Source organism: Nicotiana tabacum, chromosome 2, assembly GCF_000715075.1.
Source record: "Nicotiana tabacum cultivar K326 chromosome 2, ASM71507v2, whole genome shotgun sequence".
NCBI classification, from domain to species: Eukaryota; Viridiplantae; Streptophyta; class Magnoliopsida; order Solanales; family Solanaceae; genus Nicotiana; species Nicotiana tabacum.
In genome coordinates this window covers 123,469,646-123,490,085 of record NC_134081.1, presented here as the reverse complement: position 1 = coordinate 123,490,085, position 20,440 = coordinate 123,469,646, and the positions used below count along the sequence as shown (strand labels likewise).

Genomic DNA, 20,440 nt, shown 5'->3' with positions numbered 1-20,440 from the left:
AAGCAAAAATGGAGCTAGTTCCGGTTCTGCTCTGTAGTCGGTAGGGTTTAAGGCGGAGATAACGAGGCGGAGGAAGGATGAAACCGGTGGTGGGAACAGTAGTGTCAAACAAAATGCAGAAATCAGTAGTGGTGGCTGTAGATAGACTCTTCCACAACAAGCTTTATAATCGCTATGTGAAGCGCACCTCTAAATTCATGGCTCATGACCAGAACGACGAATGCAACATCGGCGACCGCGTATGTAATTATACATTTTTTTATATTTCTCTAGGGAAAGTTTCTAGCTTGATTTGTTCTTAACTTTGAATAAGATGTTGAGTTATTTATTGAAATTTGTAAATTCAGGTAAAGTTAGATCATTCAAGACCATTGAGCAAGCGTAAGCACTGGGTTGTTTCTGTAATTTTGAGAAGAGCTAGAATTTATGTACCTCCACCAAAATCCAGCTCTGAGACTGATAGTAAGACGGGAGTGTCTGCCAATGCTAATTAGAGCAGAAAGTTTGGGCACAAATTTTAGGTATTTGCAGACCTTTTGCTTATCTTCTAAAGTTTGTGATGTTTACAGATTAAAGATATTCATTGTGGTGCAAGCATCTAAGTATTTCTTTTTGTGCTTCCGATTAGCATTTCTTCCCCGCATGTGGGATTACACTGGGTTTGTTGTTGTTGATTAGCATTTCTTCATTTTTAGCAAATTGTATTTTGAACACAAAATATCTATACTCATATAAATCATGTCATACACCTTTAGATTTGTCGTCAAATCAAATGAAGAATTGATGCAACCATAGGACCAGACTAAATACATTGTGAAAGTACCTTAGATTGGAACTTCCTGAGCATAAGAGGGAATTTTTCGTTTCCAAATAGCTTAATGCCCTGAAATTAAGCTAGATAATGGGAACTGCACACACTTTACCTGCCCCTGAGTGACAACATTGCACTGTATTCTGCAAGTTCTCAGATTCAAAATGTGGAGTGGAGTTGCAAGCAGCTATCTAATCAGCATTTTATCATGCTACCAATTTTCTGCCAGATTTTTTTGTTTCAGTTTTGTTTGCATAACTGATAGCTATGTTGCTCGAACTTTCCGAAAATATTGGGTACGTGTCGGATCCTCCAAAAATAGTGTATTTTTGGAGGATCCGACAACGAGTGCGGCAGCTGTTTTGGAGAGTCTGCGCAACATAGACTGATAGGTAATTTGTACTTTACTTGATCCTACTGTTGCCAATCAAAGCTAAATTCAGAATCTATCTGCTTTGGATTCAATAAATTGAACATCTAGATTTCATTGTCCAAACTCGGATATTTTTTCCGATATGATTTTGTTGTCAACATATAACCTCGGGATGCTTCAGCTAATACCAAAGCTGTTATCTTCTAAGTTGAATTATGTGTGAAGGATATTAGTGTATCATGAAGCCTAGGCATAATTTCTTCCCTGCAATCGGGCATATTTCTTATAACTTCCTTTTTACTGTACTGCACCCTCTGTGTTATCTTTCCCTACACTGTTCTCTTTGTTCCTTTTATCTCTCCAAGTCCTAACACTGCTTATCCAGAAAAGCCATGTAATTTTGGCGCGGTGGTGGGGAGGATTAAAAGGACTAGAAGACCGAGTTCTTTAAGTATTTTTGAGATTATTATTGACAAATGAGCCATATTGCAATGTCATCGAGTTATTTGAGGAGTATTTTTGAAATTATGATGTGCTATATTATTAACATATGAGCAAATGTGGCCATCTTCAAAATCATTATTTACGTGATTGCCTTGTTCATCAGGTAAGAGTTCGACTCAATTTTTCAGCTCTAACTTTGGAATGTAATCCAAAGAGCCGCACACGTTAGTGAAGGTGGATCTTTAGCTGTTCTTCTGCATATGGATTCAGGATGTCGATTGATGTACTGATTGTATTGCTGTACTGAAAGGATACAATTCTCTCGTGTAGCAATTCTCTGGAATAAAATCACCAGCTTGCTTATATTCTTTATGGGGAGAATTGGTTTTGTAATCCTACCCCCCACGCGCGCACACACAAAAAAAGGGGAAGGATCATTCTATAGCATTCAATAATTATATCACATCCTTAATCCCCTTGGACCAAGCTTGATTTTTGTGCAAAGGCAGAATTTTTTTAAGAGTTCTTTAACCAAAATTGGCCCTTATTTTTGAAGTGGTCTATTTTGTCCCTTTCATGTACTCTGGCACACATATAATCCTTATAAGTTTACTAAAATTGAGCACATATTGTCTGCTTAACATATGCATAAACAGAAACTTCAACAGCTCTTACATCCTGCAATACAAAGAAGAAGAAAACAGTAGAGAAGAATGATTTTTCTGGTTGGGACGTAGCTTTAAGAAAAGCTTTTCAGTTATTATTAATGATTTCCTACTCTTGGACTTTCCACCTTATTCTCTTCCATTACCCATCAAAGAAAAAGATAGACCTTAGTTTGTGTAGTTTTCAAATTAACTACAATTAATAACGGTTCTTTAAGATGCAGCATAAAAGAAAAGCTTGAGTTCAGAACGAGCTCGGACAATTATAGCTATGGCATGTAAATAAGGTTTGTCCGGGGGGAGGCTGATCTGATAAGGTTGGGTCCTAGGCTACTACCAATTATTGTTGTGTCCACACTATTCTTTCGTTTTTCATAGTATCGGGCTTTATTCACTGGTTTTTGTTATTGTTTTTCATCTATTTTCTGGTTCTTATGCTGTTGTTATTACTCATATGGTTCTGTTGATGGTACTAACATATTGTCTCTCTCTCTTGTCTCTCGTCTCTTTTTATTTTCTTGAGCCGAGGGTCGGGGTAAAGTCTGCCTACATTCTACCCTCCCCAGACTCCACTTGTGGGAACTCACTGGGTTGTTGTTGTTGTATGTAAATAATGTAAGAGCTTTATATATGTTAAATAAAGAAGTAAATTTCACATAACTAGTGACTTACAACGCAGTGATGTGATAAGCTGTATTTATACTACGGTGAGAACCAAACCAGTAATAAGCTACAAGGAGTAGTCCGATGCACAAGATATCCCGCGTTCACGTAGGTACATGAAAGGGCCGCACCCCAAAGGGTATATGATGTAGACAGCCTACCATGATACAAGCATTAGTGGTTGCTTCCACGGGTCGAACTTGTGAGCTACAGGTTACACAGAGACAACTTTATCGTTGCTCAGACAATGTAATTAATCAATTATGATGAATGAACATGGCTTCTTCTAACTATCCAGGTCCTCATGACCATAGGCGGTAGCGGAGGTCTCCTCCGAGCTGATTTTGGCTTGGCCTTGGCCTTCTATTGTATCATCTATTTTCCTCTTTAGCCACCTGACCCTCGTATCTATCCCTTCCTGCACTTCTCTTGTGGAACCAGTAGGGGAGGCATCTGAAGTGTTTTTGTCAAAACTCACTCTAGATTTGGTATAAGGAGAGCCATTTGACCTATAGTAAAATGGCTTCTTGCTCTCAGATTCTTCTTCAGAATCAAGTGCATTGCATGATGGGACGGAGCTGTTAAATTTTCAGCTTCGTTTTGTGTATTAAATGGACCATATGTGCTCAACTTTAACAAACTTAAAGGATTATATGCGATCAAGACTATATAATAAGGACAAAGACTTACCCAAACATAAGAAGAATTTTGATTAAAAACTCTATTTCTTAGTGCCCCTGGTCTTTCGAGTTGTTCAAGACTCACAAATCAAAATGTTAAGCAGCGAATCACATCATCCTTTTCTCATACTTTCTCATTGAACTCGAACAAACTCAACTCCTTGCATGGGACTGCAGGCATGAGCGTCTCTAAGGTGCATCAATCTTGAATCATGATTAGTTTTTGGAAACTGAAACTAATGTACCCACTAAACGTTCTAATCTAACAGTCACTCTTTACCTCTACACTTTGGATAGATGCAATTCTGAGATGTGTGCCATGGGCCTATTACTAGAATTTACCCATTTTTCAATATTCTTCCCTTGCAGTGAATGTCACGGTGCAAAGTCTACCTATCCAGCTCAGAGTTGTTGAGTGCTCAGAAGGATTACAATATCTATTCATCTATCTCAATTCTGCTGAACCCGTAGCTTTTTCTTAGCTTTCTTTCTTTCATTTCTCGCCTTACATCTTCCACTCCAGGCCAGTTTTCAGATTCAGCATATACCAAGCTTAATAAAGCAAAATTAGCAGCATTTCCGGGTTCAGAGTTGGTGAGTCTGTGAGCCAAATGTTCTGCAACTTCCAGTCTTCCATGTAATTTACAAGACGCAATCAGTGAACTCCAAATTCTGTTGCTAGGTTTCATAGGCATTCTGCTAATGACTTCACTAGCATCTTCTAGCTTACCTGCCCTTCCCAGGAGATCAATGTAGCAAGCATAGAGCTCCACAGTCATTGAGAAGCTCTTATCCTTTGACGCTTCATCAAAGAGCTTTTTTCCCTCCTCAAAAAGACCACAGTGATTACAAGCTGATAAAACTGTAAGTAATGCAATGGAATCAATCTTTATCCCACTCTCTTTCATCTCATGAAAAAGATCCAAGGCTTTATCTCCAAAACCATGAGTCCCATAAGCACTGACTAATGCACTCCATGATGCAGAATCTCTTATAGCCATCTCTTGGAAAACTTGAGCAGAGTCCATAAGAAAACCACATTTTGAGTACATATTTATGAAGGAGTTACCAATGAACAACCGTGAATTAAGACCACTTCTAAAAACATAGCCATGCATTCCTCGGCCATGAGATACTGATAACAGATTAGTACAAGCAGAGATTACCGCCAATAAAGTAACATCATTTGGTCGAATTCCACTCAGCTGCATCTCATTGAAAAGCTCTATAGCTTCTCGACATCTAGATTTATTTCGAGAATAGCTTGTTATGATAGCAGTCCACAATACCACATCTTTTTTAGTTGAACCGTTGAATATTTTCTTTATACCCCACAATGTTTCCCCACATTGAGAATACATGTGTACAATAGCAGATGAAAATTGAGAATCCGAGTCAAATCCATGGCGAAATGCATATCCATGAATCTCTTTTCCATACTTTACTGCACCCAACTCAGCACAAACTGGTAATATACTAGTCAATGTAACTCTATTTGGTTTAATATCTTCCACCTGCATTGTGCGAAATAATTCAAGTGCTTTGGCATACAACTCCTCAGCTATGCATCCAGATATCATTGCAGTCCATGATACCTCGTTTCTCACTTCCATTCTCTGAAAAACATGGTAAGCCGAATCAGGCTCACGACATTTCCAATGGAAGTCTACCAATGCAGTTAGAAAGAAAATTGAATTTTCTATTCTTTCATCAACTATTGTAAGAGCATGGATAGCTCTTCCTAGTTTCAAATTCTTGGTCTCAACACATGCAGATAAAATGCAAGCCATTAACTCAGGCTTTGGCGTAAAACCCTGTACATACATATCCTTAAACAACTCCAATGACTGAAATAAATACCCATTTTGATAATAGCAATTTATCATGGAATTGCAGGAGATGGTATCTCTCTTCGGCATTGTATCAAACAGTTGGTATGCAGATTTTGTATCAGAGAATTTTGCATACATTGATATAAGAGAATTGGATATTGTGGATTCTGAAGAATACCCATTTTTAAGTACATAGCAGTGAAGCTGACAGCCGAAGAATTGATGGGTTTTCAAATGAGCACAAGCCTTGATGATTGAAGGAAGAAGGAAGGTGGTATTTGCATGGGAGTTGGAAAAGCAGTGAACTTTTGCACTGTAAAGTTCAAGCGCTTGATCATATTGTCCCTTCAGAACCAATTGATTGATCGTGTTGTGAATATCTGAAAAGGATGATGATGATGCTAAAGTTGATAGTGACCTTCCGATTAGTTTTCCCATTTTACTATTTGTCCAAACTGATTACTTCTCTCGGCCATTTCCACTCCAGCTTCTCTGGGCAAGTTTCAGACCATCTTTAGCATGAGTTAATTGTCTACTTATCATATTTTACAGACAAGAACGGACAGGTTATGTACTGTACAGATGGCGAACATAACAGTTTAGTCTAACAGTTGTTTGGATGGTTGTTACTTGTTATATTATGTGGTATTGTTACTTTTAACTATAATATTTGTTTTGATTGTTACTTAAATTTTATTGTATCATATCGTTAAATTCGTTGTTATGTAACGACGAAAAGTGCCACTTTATGGAACAACCGATTTGGTGTGTTCGCGTTTGTAATGACCAAACCGGTCATTTTGACTTTTAGAACCCTGTTCCCTAAAATAAAACTTTCCGTATATGCTTTTAATGATTTATGACTTGCGGGGATGATTCGTTCGGGATTTGGAAGTGTTTGGGTTGAAATCGGAACACTTGGTTCCTTAAGTTGGCTTTAAAAGGGCAAATTTGACTTCGGTCAACATTTTGAGAAAACGGCCCCGGAATAGAATTTTGACGATTCCAACAGCTCTGTATGGTGATTTTAGACTTAGGAGCGTGTTCGGAATTTCATTTGGAAGTCCGTAGCTAAATTAGGCTTGAAATGACTAAAATAGGAATTTAAGTTTGGAAGTTTGACCGGGGAGTTGACCTTTTGAAATCGGGGTCGGAATCCAGTTCCGAGAATTTACATAACTCCGTTATGTCATTTGTGACTTGTGTGCAAAATTTGAGGTCAATCGGACTTGATTTGATAGGTTCAGGTACCAAATGTAGAAGTTGGAAATCTTAAGTTTCATTAAGCTTGAATTGGAGGATGATTCGTGATTTTAGCATTGTTTGATGTGATTTGAGGTTCCGACTAAGTTCGTATGATATTTTATGACTTGTTGGTATAATTGGTCGAGGTCCTGAAGGGCTCGGGTGAGTTTCGGACGGCTAACAGATCATTTTTGATTTTTGGAACATTGGTAATAGCTGCTGTAAATTTTCTTCTGATTTCCTTATACGCGATCGCGTGGATTGGGTTGCGATCGCATAGGCTTAATTGGGCAGCTGAGAATTTTTTCTATGCGATCGCGTGGGCAAGTCCGCGATCGTGTAGGTTGGATTCAGTTGTGCTATGCGAATGCGTGGCTAAGGCTGTGTTCGCGAAGAGGAAATGAAGCAGAAGCTCACCATGCGCTTAATGCTTCGCGATCGCGTGAGGAGGTTTGTGATCGCGTAGGCTTGTTGAGACTGTGTTTCGCGATCGCGTGGGATTTTTCCGCGATCGCGTAGAGTTATTTTCTGGGCAGAAAAATTTGTGCTACGCCATCGCGTGAGAAAGTTCGCGATCGCGTAGAAGAAATTACTGGGCAGAGAGTTTAAGTTCCCATTTTACATTTTTAACGATTTGGAGCTCGGATTTAGGCGATTTTTGGGAGATTTTCAGAGAAAACAACGGGGTAAGTGTTCTTAACTCAATATTGGTTAAATTACCCGAATCCATCACTATTTTTATCATTTAATTGGTGAATTGAGTTGGAAAAGTTTGAAAACCCTCTTAGATAGATTTGAGGATTTGAGGGCCGAATTGCTATCGGAATTTAGTGATTTTGGTATAGGTTAACTCGTGGTTGAGTGGGCATTCATATTTCGTAACTTTCGCTGGATTCCGAGACATAGACCCCACAGACGAATTTTTAATTAATTTCGAAATTTTTATTAAAAATGTAGTATTTTCTTATAGAATTGATTCCTAAAATTTTTAGTGATTATATCGAATTATTTTGGCTAGATTCGAGCTAGAGAGAGTTGGATAATCGTGGAAAAGGCCTTTAGAGGATTAAATTGGAGCAAGACGAGGTAAGTCTCTTGTCTAAACTTGTGAGGGGAAAATTATCCCATAGGTAATTAAAGTAATAATTGTTGCTAATTGTGGGGGCTATGTATGCATGAGGTGACGAGAGTCCGTGCGTAGCTACTATTAATGCTAAAGTCCGGGTAGTTTAGGACTCAAAGCATGAATTACTTGTGTAAATTGTATTCTTTGTTTAATTAATATTATTTGATATATATATATATATATATATATATATATATATATATATATATATATTGTGAATTGTTAGATAAAAATATTAAAGGGTGGAAATCTCATATACTTGATTTTCTGTTTAAATTAATTAATTGTTAAGAGAAATTGTTCTTCCTCTCTAATTTATCTTATAATAAATATACTCTCCTTCCGCAGGTTCATATGAAAATGTCCTCCTTTTTTGTGGAGCGGGCCGAACGACTCGGCAGGATAGATGCATCTATGGATCGTGCCGCATGTCCCTCGGCAGTGTACACGAAACTCTAGATCGGGCTGTACGACCTCAGCAGAAATCGTGCTTAATAATAATAATAATAATTACACGATACTTGGACAATTTATTGCAGCTTGTAAAGCTATTTGATAAATCGAAAATTTATTGAAAGTGAAGGATTTAATTAATAGATTGGAAATTGTTGCATTTGAAGGATTTTTATTATTTCTGCTAATTGAATAAAATTATTGTTAACTCTGTGAATCATGCTGATTTGAATAATTATAATCTATTCCATTTATTATTGTTGATCCTTAGTGAGTGTCAAAGTCGGCCATCTCGTCTCTATCACTTCGAGATTAGGCTTGATACTTACTGGGTACACGTTATTTACCTACTCATACTATACTTGCTGCACTTTTTGTGCAGGACCTGAGGCAAGTACTAGTGGGGGACCTATCGTCTTACACCCACGTTATCCAGGGGCATAGTGGTGAGCTGCCTTTCTGAGCCGTTCTGCAGCTACCAGTGTCTCTCCTTGTATTTTTCATTCTGTCTATTTTTATTTCAGACAATATTTGAGGTTTTGTATAATCTACTAGATGCTCATACACTTGTGATACCAGGTCTTGGCACACACATTGGTAGAATTTGGTGTCTTATTATTTTTATTAGATTTAAAATTTATCGCTATATGTTTAATTTATTAGTTGGCTTGCCTAACTATAGTGTTAGGCGCCATCACGACCTATAGGTGAAATTGGGTCGTGACAGCGTCGTTACCTTATTTTTTTCTCTCATCTTGCTCTTCCTTATTATTAAATAATCCTATTTTATCCTTTACCCTACCTTTTTATATAATAATTCTATCTCGTACCTTACTTTTTGTTTATAATATTGCAAGTTTATTCTTCATATTTGTGCATAATATAATGAAACGACAGCAAACAATATAATCTATCCAAACATTGTATACAACAAAACGATATAGTACAATACAATACAATACAATACAATATAATACAATACATTATGAAACGATACATTACAATCATCCAAACAAGCTGTAAGGGTGTTCAAGAAAAATGAAAAATTGAACCAAACTGAAAATGAAAACATTTTAACCAACATGTTCTTTAATTTGTCGGAAAGCGCCTTCTAAACCACCTCATTCATCCAAAAGAGAAGGAAAGGGACCTATGTATTTGTACCAACCATGCAGATTTAACCCTATCTATACTCGATGTCACTCCCTTAGCGATCATGTCACCACGCTGCAGAATGGGAGCTCATGTAAAATCTTTTATTTTGGCATAACAACGGTAGAACGTAACAAAATTGCTCGAATTTTGTATCTTCTATAATGAAGTTATTAAGGAGTGATTTATGTATTATTTTAATTAGTCATATTAAGGTTAAAATACGCTTGAGATTTATAAATCGATGTAAGGTTATTTGATTTATCAGGGATAATAATTGTCACATCACTAAAAAAAATTCTCATATATATATATTTGCGACTCCAGATCCATAGAGGAATTAACGGATCATGCAAACTTCGAAAGCATTCAACAAAAGAAATGACGTGATTCGTGCAAAGATTTTAACAGAATAAAATACACTGAATTAATAATACAAATATTTTTTATGCGGTCAGTATATATAAGTTAAACCCGATATGAAATGAGCTTCTAAAGAAGCAAACATTATGTTCCTCATGCAAAGAGCTTCTAAAGAAGACAAATCACTAGCGTATGGTACTACATTGCAGGGTAACAACTATTTCTATAAACAAATTAGATAGCTAAAAAAAAGAGGTGTAGAACGTCACAAAATTGTCCATAGCAAGAGAATCAGAGACAATAACATCCTTGTATAGACAAATTTTTGTTCTGCACCTCCATAGTATGGTTCGATCGTGATCCCAAACTTGCAACTAGGCGTAGATGGATCCGACTTTGTGATTGTCCCAAGCCCTGAGAACTTGCAGGCGTCATTGAGCTGATTGTTTATCTGATAGTAGCTGTTGAATGCATATGAAACGTCTCCTCGCGCATCCAGGCCTCCACACGATGTCCCATAACCAAGGCTTGTGCAATCAGCACGCGCACAAGCATAACTAACACTAGGCGCAATCTGGGGGTCATCAAGCTTAGCGTCAGGCTTGAGCACACACTATTTTCTTTCCAAATACTTCACATTACTAGCTGGAACTAAAGATCCAGAATTTGTGGTGCCAAGGTTTAGTGAGTATTTTGGTCGCCCATCATAGGTGAATATTCCCCAGTGACGTTCGAAATTCCCAGGTTGGATACTTTTTGCATCCTCATCAACTAAACTAAACAGATAGGCATCAACAGGCCCAGGCCTCATAGGGGTGCCTTTTCCTTCTGATATATGAGCCATGAACCCTTGGTTGAAACGCTGCGCTAATTGTAAGTTAGCATTGCGGTCCCCATCTGTGGGCCAACCAATTTCTCCGACTATAATAGGTAAGTTCCCGAACCCATTCTTCTTTAAAGCCCACACGAGAGTGTCATGATTTGCATCAAACATGTTGGTGTAGATTGTCCCGCCATCGTTTAGAGGTGTTGCATTTCCATCAAAGAATGCATATTCAACCGGAAAGTTGGAATCTGTATAGAGGCTTATGAATGGGTAGATATTGATAGTAAAAGGGCAACCATTATCGCTTAAGATCTTGACTATTTGGATCACAAAGTCATGGATGTCTGCTCTAAAATCACCACCTGATGGCAAGCTACTAGCACTCTCATAAACATCGGCATTGAGGGGGACGGTGCCTTCACTTGATCACCATGGCCAGCCTTTACGAGTGCAGTTTGGACATTTTGTAGAGCAGGAAAAGTTGTTCTTAGATAACTTCCATTATATGTTTCCAAGAAAGGCTCATTTCCAACTGCAACGTACCTACAAAATCAAACACAGCGTATGTACACATTGAGGTCTACGCTTATAATACAACATATATTTAAGACAAGGTCATTTAATTCAAGTGGAGGTCATGGTCTTGCATACAATATACAGAACAAAACAGAACGAGATTGGTTATATGAAAAAAAGAACAGGATATAATCAATCTTGTTACTATGAGTTCAGTGGAATACTGTCTCTTGAACCCCGGCAACCATAGTTGATTGGCATTCACTCTCTAGTAGAGGTTTCTTATACTTGAATTTACAAACAGAATTTGCTCACAACTTTACATAGATGACAAATCCGACTTCTTTGATCCACACCCATGGCCATGTCGGGTGCCCAAACACGTATCCAAGCAACATAGTCAGACAGAATGCGATAGTCTCAATTCTCAAACCCATAAAATATAGCAACCTTGTTAAGCTCAATCAATTATCAACCTAGTTTATGAGAATTTAGAGTTTGGCCTATGCATTAAAAAGGTAGGTCCGTAATGCTTAGTCACTCCCCAATATGCTGAAATACGACTCCCCCAACTCAGGGGCGGAGCTAGTGATTCGGGCGAACCCAGTAGCTTTTGCTTATACCTTGTATTTGTGTAAGGAAATCAATTAAACATATATAAATATTTAATTGTGAACCCTTTAACTAAGACGAGTTATGAGTTCGATTACAAATTAAGAACCCATAAACTTCAAATCCTTGCTCCGCCTATCCCCCAACTAGTATGTAGCCAAGCTCATTGTCTATGGGAACTTTTTCATACAGCAATGTGAAATATACATAATGCTGGCAAATATAGGTTTGAGCTTTCTTAGATAGAACTAACCAAAACTAAACTAAGTAAAAGTGAAAGAAACATGAGCAAGTGAGAGAGGTTTACCTGATGTTCACATTGTTGTCAGAGAGATGGACAGATACATTCTTGGGAACCCATTTCTCAGCAGCTTTCAAGCTACCTAAGGTTGTAAGCATGTCATTAGGAATACCAACCATAACTTCAATGCCAGAATTGCCCAAAGCCTTAAGTGTGTCATAATCAGCATCAAAAAGCTTAACCTTTTGGAACCCATTGTCCTTTAGCATTTTGACTACTATCTCAGGGGGCAAATTGTGTGTTGATTGAGTACCCCAATTGGCACCTATCCCACTAACTAAATGCAATATGGAAACCATTAACAAGGTTACAAGACATAACACCCCAAATGACTTAGAAAAAGCAAAAGATCCCATTTTGCCAACAACCTCTGCTAGATAACACCACCCCAAAAACAAAACAAAATTCAAGAACTAAAGAAAGTTCTTTTCTTTTTATAACCAAGTGAGTTCTAGCTACAAGATTGAGAGTCAGCAGAAGCTAAATCAATGTAATTATGAACAAAAAAGCATCCAAAATGGAACTATAGCAAAAATAGAGCTAGATATTATACAAAAACTGAGATACAGATAAGGGAAAATGCAAGATTTTCTTATAACACAGCAATACATGAGGAAGAACATATGTTCTGGAGCTTCAAAGGAAATGGTACTAGAAAATCAGAGCAAAGAAGAGTAAAATCACAGACTATATTTAGCTAGTCTGAAATTTGACTTCCAAACAGAAAAGTAAAGTGATTACACTGAAATTATAATAGTGGGAAGGAAAGGGAGAAAGGAGTTGGAACTGAGAAAGCAGAAGGAGAAACTGACCAATAATAATGCACTAGAAATTTCAAGCTAAACATAAAAAAAGTTTTCGTTTTATTATACAGAAAGGCTAACTAAGAAGAGAAAGAGAGTTATCTAGAAGAAACAGAAGTGGCCAAAGTGAGTCATCACAGACATAATGAAGAGTTTAAGGATCTAGATTCTTCTGTCCTAGTCAATAACTAAGAATCTCCCCCTCTCTCTCTCTCTCTCTTTCTTGTGTGAATCTTAATCAAGTCTAAAGAGTGTGCGTGCATGTTTTTTGGCCACTTAATTGAACTTTTTTCGTCACAATTTATACTCTTTCTTTTTGAATATGCTACTAATAAATATTCGCATAATTTTAATTCTTTAAAATTTTACAACTTTCAAAATTTTAAATTCATAAAATTATCTTTTTTTAAATGATCCATGCATGAATCAAGGAAGAAAAACTTATTTGTAATTAATATTTACACTAAACTAATGATACGTGTGCATATATTAACTTTATTCCATAATCACAATCAAAAACATAATATTACCTCATTTTATTATATGATCAAAGATAAATTTATACTCCATCCGTTCCAATTTATGTGAACTTGTTTGACTAGGCACGTAGTTTAAGAAAAAATAATTACTTTTGAAATTTATGGTGCTAAACAAGTCAAAAGGGGTCCAGAATATTTTTTGTAGCTTCTCGTTAAGGTAGAATTGGAAGTTTAAGTTAAATTGTTTCCAAATTTAGAAAATAGTCGTTCTTTTTTTTAACAGACTAAAATGAAAATAGGTTCCCATGAAACGGAGGGAATATAATTTAGTTAAAACATTCAATAAAAATAATATTTTTCCGACCGAGGTGCCCTAAGGAATGCGGACCGATATATGGAACAGAAGGAGAGACACAGAGCCGTGAGGGATGATATGGATATACAGTAAAATAATTCTTGTTAAAGAAAAGCAAAACGTGAATAAATAGGAGAAACAAATTTTTTTGGTACATTGAAAAAGCAGGAGAAACAAATACGGAAAAGGAAATAAAGAAAAGAGCATTTATGACGTTTTTGTTCCGAGACTGCTGGTATTTCGTATTCACACAGAGTCTAAGAAAAATCGCACCTCCTAATACAAGTATAAATGGAACTTTTACGGCTCGAATTCATAGCTGGAAACTTTATTGTTGCACCAAAACTCTCCACAGGGGCGGCCCGACCCTAAAGCAAACACTTGTTTTAGGTCCCAAACATTTAAGGGCCCAAAATTACTAGTATCTTTTTATATATAGTAGTATATTATTTATATAATTTTTTTTATTATTAATAAATTTATTTCTTTATTGTCATATTAATTTTTAATAACTCGATTTCTTCCTCTAATTAATATAACTAAAATAGTTTTCTGTCAATCTTATTTTACTTTTTTATTTAATTATATTTCTCTATTCATTAGTTGGTCACATAACTATATCTAATAATCTAACTTATTATTTATTTTCCTTACATAAATTATACTCTCTCCGTCCCAATTTATATGAAAGTGTTTGCCTGGACATGGATTTTATGAAATAAAGAAAGGCTTTTGAAATTTGTAATCTTAAATAAATCATAGAAGTTTTTGGGCTAGTAATCATCTCATTAATGGTAAAAAGAAAAATCTAAAGTTGAATTGTTACCAAATATAGAAACGGACTTACTAAAAAAAGGAGTCACTTATGTTTTCTGGGTTCTCCCATTTCAGTTGTGATGCAATCAACATTAAATTCATTTAATTTTCTGTATTTTATAAAACTAAGTTCTTATTTTTTTTCATTTCACATCCTCACTTATCTAATTTTTAAAAAAATGATGTTTATTAAATTATATATATATTAAGGTCTCTTATTAAGATTTTATTTTAGGCCTCCGATAGGTTGTGCAGCCCGGACTCGCTTAGGGTTACCGGTGGATAGTTAATGGTTTTGTCTTTTTTCCCGATGTGGAATTTAATATCACAAATGGTTGGCTGGTTTTCTTTAAGTTTACAGTATCTTTTCTAAGTGTTAACTGGTTTTTTCTTTGAGTTAACATTTTTTTCTAATTTAATTGCGAATCCACCTAAATTGATTTTTCTTCCATATTCCTTTTTATTCAATAAAGGTATGAATAGAGTATTTAAACCGTTTTTCTTCCAATGTACTCCTACTTCATATCTATTTTTCCTTTTTCAAATACTTCATGTTTTTAGCTAATTTGCTTTTTTAGTTGGTCTCTGATTTCAATTAGATTGGTTAATCTATGTTGGTAGATGGAGCTATTTACAAAGGACTTGGCTTTTTGCTTATATGTTCTTATAAAAACCTGTTTGCTAGCAACAACAAAAAGTGCTTATTCGAAAAAGATTCCGTTGCTAATGCCATAACTCCCATCCAAATGTAAAGATGAATAGAGAATATCACTAGTTTGGAATCATTACCAATTTTGAAAACAGAATTACTTAACAATTTTTTCCTTTTTTCTATTTAGCGATCATCAGAAGAAGTATTCACAAGATGAGACCCAGAAAAATATATGACAGATCATAGACAATTGAAAGAGCAAAGCATGAGGAAAAAACCAAGGGAGACTTGTTATTTTTCATATCAAGTAAGAGGACATAAGCTTCCAACTAATTTTCATATGAGATGGCATTGGTGCTACAAACCGAAGGAGATCTGGTTTTGAACAATTATCTGCATTTAAACAGCGAGTTCTTGTTTTTCGACTGTGAAGCTCAATAAACTTGGCAATGTTTGGGAGCACAAGCTCTCTACAATGCAGATGTAATAAAGGAACCTTAGATAAGACACTTCCTTTCTGAACATCCAAACCTTCCGGCCTCTTTAATCTGTAGGGTTTCCCTGTTGTCGGCTCAACATCTACTCTTGGCATCTGCTTCCATTTCCGATGAACAAACCAACCGTATTTGTAGTCACCCACAATTGGAGTTCCAAGTGCTTCAGCACAATGGACTCGAAGCTGCAAAGTAACAGAAAACAGGATCATTTTTCCTATTCCCCTCCCTTACCAACAACTAACTATCAGAATATTAAAAAAGTATCGCCTTCTCTTACAGTTTGATTTACCCACGCAATTCATTTGAGTTTGGGAATCCAAGAAAAGTTAGGCATACAAATCCAGTAGTCAAGCAGCTTTCTACTCGCTTACTGCTGTTTGTAATGGGCCAACCTCACTAGTTTAGATGCTGATAATAATGAAAAGACCCGCATACAAGAGATATTTCTCAATCATAATACTGCTTTATGAAAGCAACTTCATCAGTTCCCCTTGTTCTCATTTTGGGTTCATCAAGCAAGTTTTCTACTTGGACCTACTAATGGTCCTAATTTTGGGATTACAATTATAAAAAAAACACTATGCATCTCTTAGAGCACCGCAACTTAGAAGAATCACTGCTTTTCACAGGGATCGCAACTAAAAAATCTATACACATATCTTCACAATTTAAAAGATGAACTGTCCTTTACAAGGATCATAAATAGTAAAAGAAAAAGGTAAAAGGAACCTGATGTTTTCTACTTGTATGAGGGCGCAACTCAATCCATGAGCATCCATTGATCATTGGACCAAGCAACCGATATTCTGTAATAGCCTCCTCAGAAGCTTCTAATCCTGAGTGCTGAGCCAACATGACTCTCTCAGTTCTACCATCATCAAGAAGCACCTGCAATCAATGAAAACAAGCACAATGAATATTCATGCTACTTGACCGAAGCCTGCAAATGTAAGCAAGGGAAATGGAAAACCTTTGTAAGTGGTGCAGAGATTATGCCTTCCTTCTCCTTGGGGGAACCTATTACCAACGCCCAATACCTCTGATACGTTGATCCACATGCATCATTCCATGCCTGAATGCCAGTCAGAGCTTTATGCATCACAGAAAAATTCCTACTCAACCAATGAAGTCAAAACAGAATTCTCACCCACACAACAAAATACCAATCATTTCTCCCTTGAAGAAGGAAAGGAAGTAAAGACAAATGGAAAATTCAGTTGCAGACTAAATACCTTAGACAGGGACTTGGACCTTTTTGCGTTGCTGAACAACAAATGAAGGTGGGAGATACTTTCTTCTGTTCTTCCCATTAAATGAAGGCCACTGCTCTCTCTATCAAGACGATGTACCTTGACAATATATGCAATCATCAGCAAAGCTGAACTTAATTCCAAATTAACATCAACAACGTAAATCTCTAACCCCAACAATTGCTTCTTTGCCAACGAAAAATAACTCCCCTTTTTTGACTACTAGAAGACACCAGATATCTTCAGGAAAATTAGAAGTAAATAGATCTTCAAAGTTTTGATTAATAGCACTTCAGCAATGCTGACTTACCAGCCTAGGACCCTCGTCATATTCATAGGACAATGCTGCAGCTGCCAAGGCATCCATGCTATTATGCACGGGAAGGTTTCCCTGAAGTCACTCTAATAATTAGAAATGAAGACAAGAGGCTGAAAATTGTGGTAGTCAAGATTGCCCAACAAAGAATACATTAGAATCTAACCTTCACAGGCAGTTTAGGGGGCTTGTTTAGCACAATTAAGGCAGGGTCCTACAGTTTGAACAATTAATTAATTACAGGAAACAAGCATAACCTTGGTGCATAGTTCCACCAAATCATTTCGTGAAAAGAACATAAGAAGCAGCACAAATAACCACAGTGGTTGTATCATCTCTAGTCACCACAAATAGTGGAAAACAAATGTAAAATTTGCAGAAAAGCAAACAGATAAACAAAAACATACCTTGTAAAATACAAGCCTTTGCAAGTACGCTATCTCATCAGCATTGGGGTACAAAGTGCCACTAGGTATAACATCATATCGTTTTGAGATTTTTGTTTCAGCAACAGATATGGGCACATAAACTCTTGCACCAACTTCCATGACCTCAGAATGCTTAATCTGTGAATTCACTGTGAAATTGTAAAATAGGGGAATGCATTGGGAATGTAACCCCGGGTCCAAAAACAAATAGAAGGAGCCCCTTAGGACTTGATGTTTGCATCTTTCAATATCCAAAATGAAGCTTATACTGCTAGAATCATATAAGCATCACTACCTTTCTCAGCAATCTTGTTTGTCCTTCCTTGCTTGTAGATGACTCATTAAACTCTAACTGAACCTGTAAATCAAGAAAGATAAGATAACTGTCGAAATATTTATATTCACTGCAAGAAAATAAGACAGTATAGCCGTTAGCCCTTCAAAAGGGTAAGATAGATGTCATATTCTAAACTCAGGAGAAGAAGAGGAGCAGAACAAATGCACATTTAACAGATTTATCTACTTTTTTATAACCAACAGATTTTATCTACCTTATGAAACAAAATATCTCTTCTTGAAGTTGTCGTGAGACATAATTTCAATATTATGTCTGAAGTCTGAACTAGCCATGAACACATATAAAGACTAAGAACAACAAAATTACAAGTTAACATGCTATTATCATATGTCATTTATCCATGTTCAAATGAACTTGTCATTGGTTATCCATAAAACTGTCTTATGTGGCTTGCATATTTATGTTTCTCTACGGCACTTCGTCACAAGCACTGTGCTACTAGTATTGATAACAGTGGTGTTCAAGCCAGCTTGTGTGCACCTCGCCTATTCGATCGGATACCTTCTACCTCCCACCAGCACAAATACCAGGTAACTCTACCCACCAAAAGTTAGACAGATGGTAAAAATTCACCTAGTGCTTCTTGTCTCTGTTGGGATTTGAACCCTGGTCTCCAAGGTTTAGTATTTAGCCATAAATATAGTCTATGTACTAGTTGTACAACGAATCCCCGGAAGAGGAATGTAATTAACTAAAGACAAAAAAAATACCATATATTGACTAGGTGGAAATGTTAAAGAAAAAATACAAATAAACTCACATAGAAAAAGGAAAGATACATTAATACTTACAAGACCCTTATTAAAATGGGATTGGATGACCGAGCCTGGTATCTCATCAAAATAGTATTTGATCCAGCTAATGGCAGTAACATGACGAGATGGTTGGTCAGGACTGGTGGCCGCTTTCTTTCCCAGCAAAGGATGGCCAGGAAATGGGGGCAAAGACAATAGCTGACTAGGCTTTGCACCCTCCTTTGGACGGCCCAGATGTGTTATACTGTTTGACACTCGAATCACAGGTTGACCACGATTTGCTAATGCAGAATGGCCCACAGATCTAGAGTAGCGCCTGACCAAAAAGAGTAAGCAACGACTCACATCTTTGTCCCACCTCATCACATCCTAGAAGTTATCATCTGGAAATTTTTGAAAATGAGTTATCCTCTGAAAATTAGAAACATTGAGTTAATTCCAGAGAAGAAGATGCAAAACAACCCCATCCAAAACAAACAAATGGTACAAATAGAAACAAAACACATAATTATCATGGTTAAAATACTGAGAAGGACCGCCAAATCAATACCCAGTAAAGTTGGGGGTCACGTCAAGCCACGGAAACATCTTATTGCATAAATCCAAGGTAAGACTGCGTACATACGACCCAATATGGTCTGGCCCCACCCCGACCATATGCATAGCAGGAGCTTAGTGAACCGGACTATTCTTTTCTTTTCTACCTTAAGTAAAGAGGTTGCCAGAATAACCCCACAACGTAGTTCGTCCTTCCAAACTATTTTAACATTGTCTAATCCCATTATATATGCACATTCTGACCATAACACCAAAGACTAAGTTAGAAAGACAAATTTCCAGCAGTTCAATCAATTTTACCCAATTTACTTGTATATTGCCACAAAGGTTAGCTCCATAATTTCATATCATCACTACCACTTTATGTTAATGAACGACACAAGAAAGGTTGCTATAGTTAGTCAGAAAATTTGTTCTATGCATCGGGTGCGAATTAATATACCTATCACAACTTCAAGCTAATAACAAGTGGGAGGCAAATAAAGCATATATTAACTAGTAAAACTTACACAGAATTGTGATATCGGCTTTATTTGAGAAATGGAAACAAACAGACAGAATAATCTTAAGGAACGAGGGTTTTAGCATAAATCAGAGATAGGACAGAAAGGAAAATATATAGAAAAAGCAGGCGACAGAGAAAGAGAAACATGCGTACCATTTAACTCTATCAGAGAAAGAACCGCAAGCGGCAGGTAATTTGAAGCTGAAAGCGGGCCGAATTTGGTTTTTCCTTTTTATTTTGTTTTACCCCTTTTTGACTTTTTAAATTTTACCCCAATAATTCCTATTTCTAATTTGACCCCTTAATATCAGGTGTCCTCAATCCTTCATCCCAAACTTGCAGTCCTTCTCGTTCCTTTTTGATTGGATTAATACTGAAAACTAAAGGAAATTGTGAAGGTTGAAAGAAAATTTTGAAAAATATTTTTACTGCTCTTGGTAGGAAATACAAAATATTTTTCTAAATATTTAAACCAACCAAATATGAAAAAATTTAAAAATATTATTTTACTTAGTACCAAACATAATTCTGATGACAAAATGATGAACGTATATAATTAATGCAATTAAGATTCATCATATAGTTACTCTTGTTTAATACATCTTT

At 36.5% G+C, this 20,440-nt stretch overlaps 2 protein-coding genes and 1 pseudogene across 5 annotated transcripts; all 3 read right to left on the bottom strand.

Moving 5' to 3' along the window:
- Window positions 1–2,924: 2,924 nt before the first annotated feature.
- Window positions 2,925–6,088, bottom strand: LOC107760334 (pentatricopeptide repeat-containing protein At4g31070, mitochondrial-like). The gene has a single exon (XM_075238827.1). The coding sequence runs from the start codon at window positions 5,904–5,906 to the stop codon at window positions 4,074–4,076; it is 1,833 nt and encodes a 610-aa protein (XP_075094928.1). The 5' UTR covers window positions 5,907–6,088; the 3' UTR covers window positions 2,925–4,073.
- Window positions 6,089–9,836: 3,748 nt separating this feature from the next.
- LOC107760345 (glucan endo-1,3-beta-glucosidase 6-like) lies at window positions 9,837–12,565 on the bottom strand (annotated as a pseudogene).
- Window positions 12,566–15,433: 2,868 nt separating this feature from the next.
- LOC107760343 (RNA pseudouridine synthase 3, mitochondrial) lies at window positions 15,434–20,138 on the bottom strand. 4 transcript variants are annotated; one of them, XM_016578381.2, is made up of 10 exons: window positions 19,988–20,138; window positions 18,808–19,154; window positions 17,954–18,016; window positions 17,638–17,796; window positions 17,397–17,444; window positions 17,225–17,305; window positions 16,897–17,013; window positions 16,635–16,736; window positions 16,394–16,552; window positions 15,434–15,846 (listed from the first exon to the last, which is right to left on the bottom strand). In XM_016578381.2, exons 2-10 carry the CDS (start codon window positions 19,132–19,134, stop codon window positions 15,466–15,468), a joined length of 1,437 nt encoding a protein of 478 aa, XP_016433867.1. In that variant the 5' UTR covers window positions 19,135–19,154; window positions 19,988–20,138; the 3' UTR covers window positions 15,434–15,465. The 4 variants fall into 4 exon arrangements, with proteins under 4 accessions (XP_016433867.1, XP_016433864.1, XP_016433865.1 ...); XM_016578378.2 differs by having other exon boundaries at window positions 18,808–19,182; window positions 19,988–20,135; XM_016578379.2 differs by lacking the exon at window positions 19,988–20,138 and adding an exon at window positions 19,839–19,980 and having other exon boundaries at window positions 18,808–19,182.
- Window positions 20,139–20,440: the final 302 nt, after the last annotated feature.

Bases quoted from the DNA above. Each gene is read 5' to 3' on its own strand.
- LOC107760334 (XM_075238827.1), bottom strand. From the start codon at position 5,906: ATGGGAAAACTAATCGGAAGGTCACTATCAACTTTAGCATCATCATCA.
- LOC107760343 (XM_016578381.2), bottom strand. From the start codon at position 19,134: ATGAGGTGGGACAAAGATGTGAGTCGTTGCTTACTCTTTTTGGTCAGG. The intron at 17,306-17,396 runs GTTAGATTCTAA...GAGTGACTTCAG, and splicing joins CCCCTAAACTGCCTGTGAAG to GGAAACCTTCCCGTGCATAA. The intron at 16,737-16,896 runs GTATTTAGTCTG...ACTGGCATTCAG, and splicing joins GGTCCAAGTCCCTGTCTAAG to GCATGGAATGATGCATGTGG.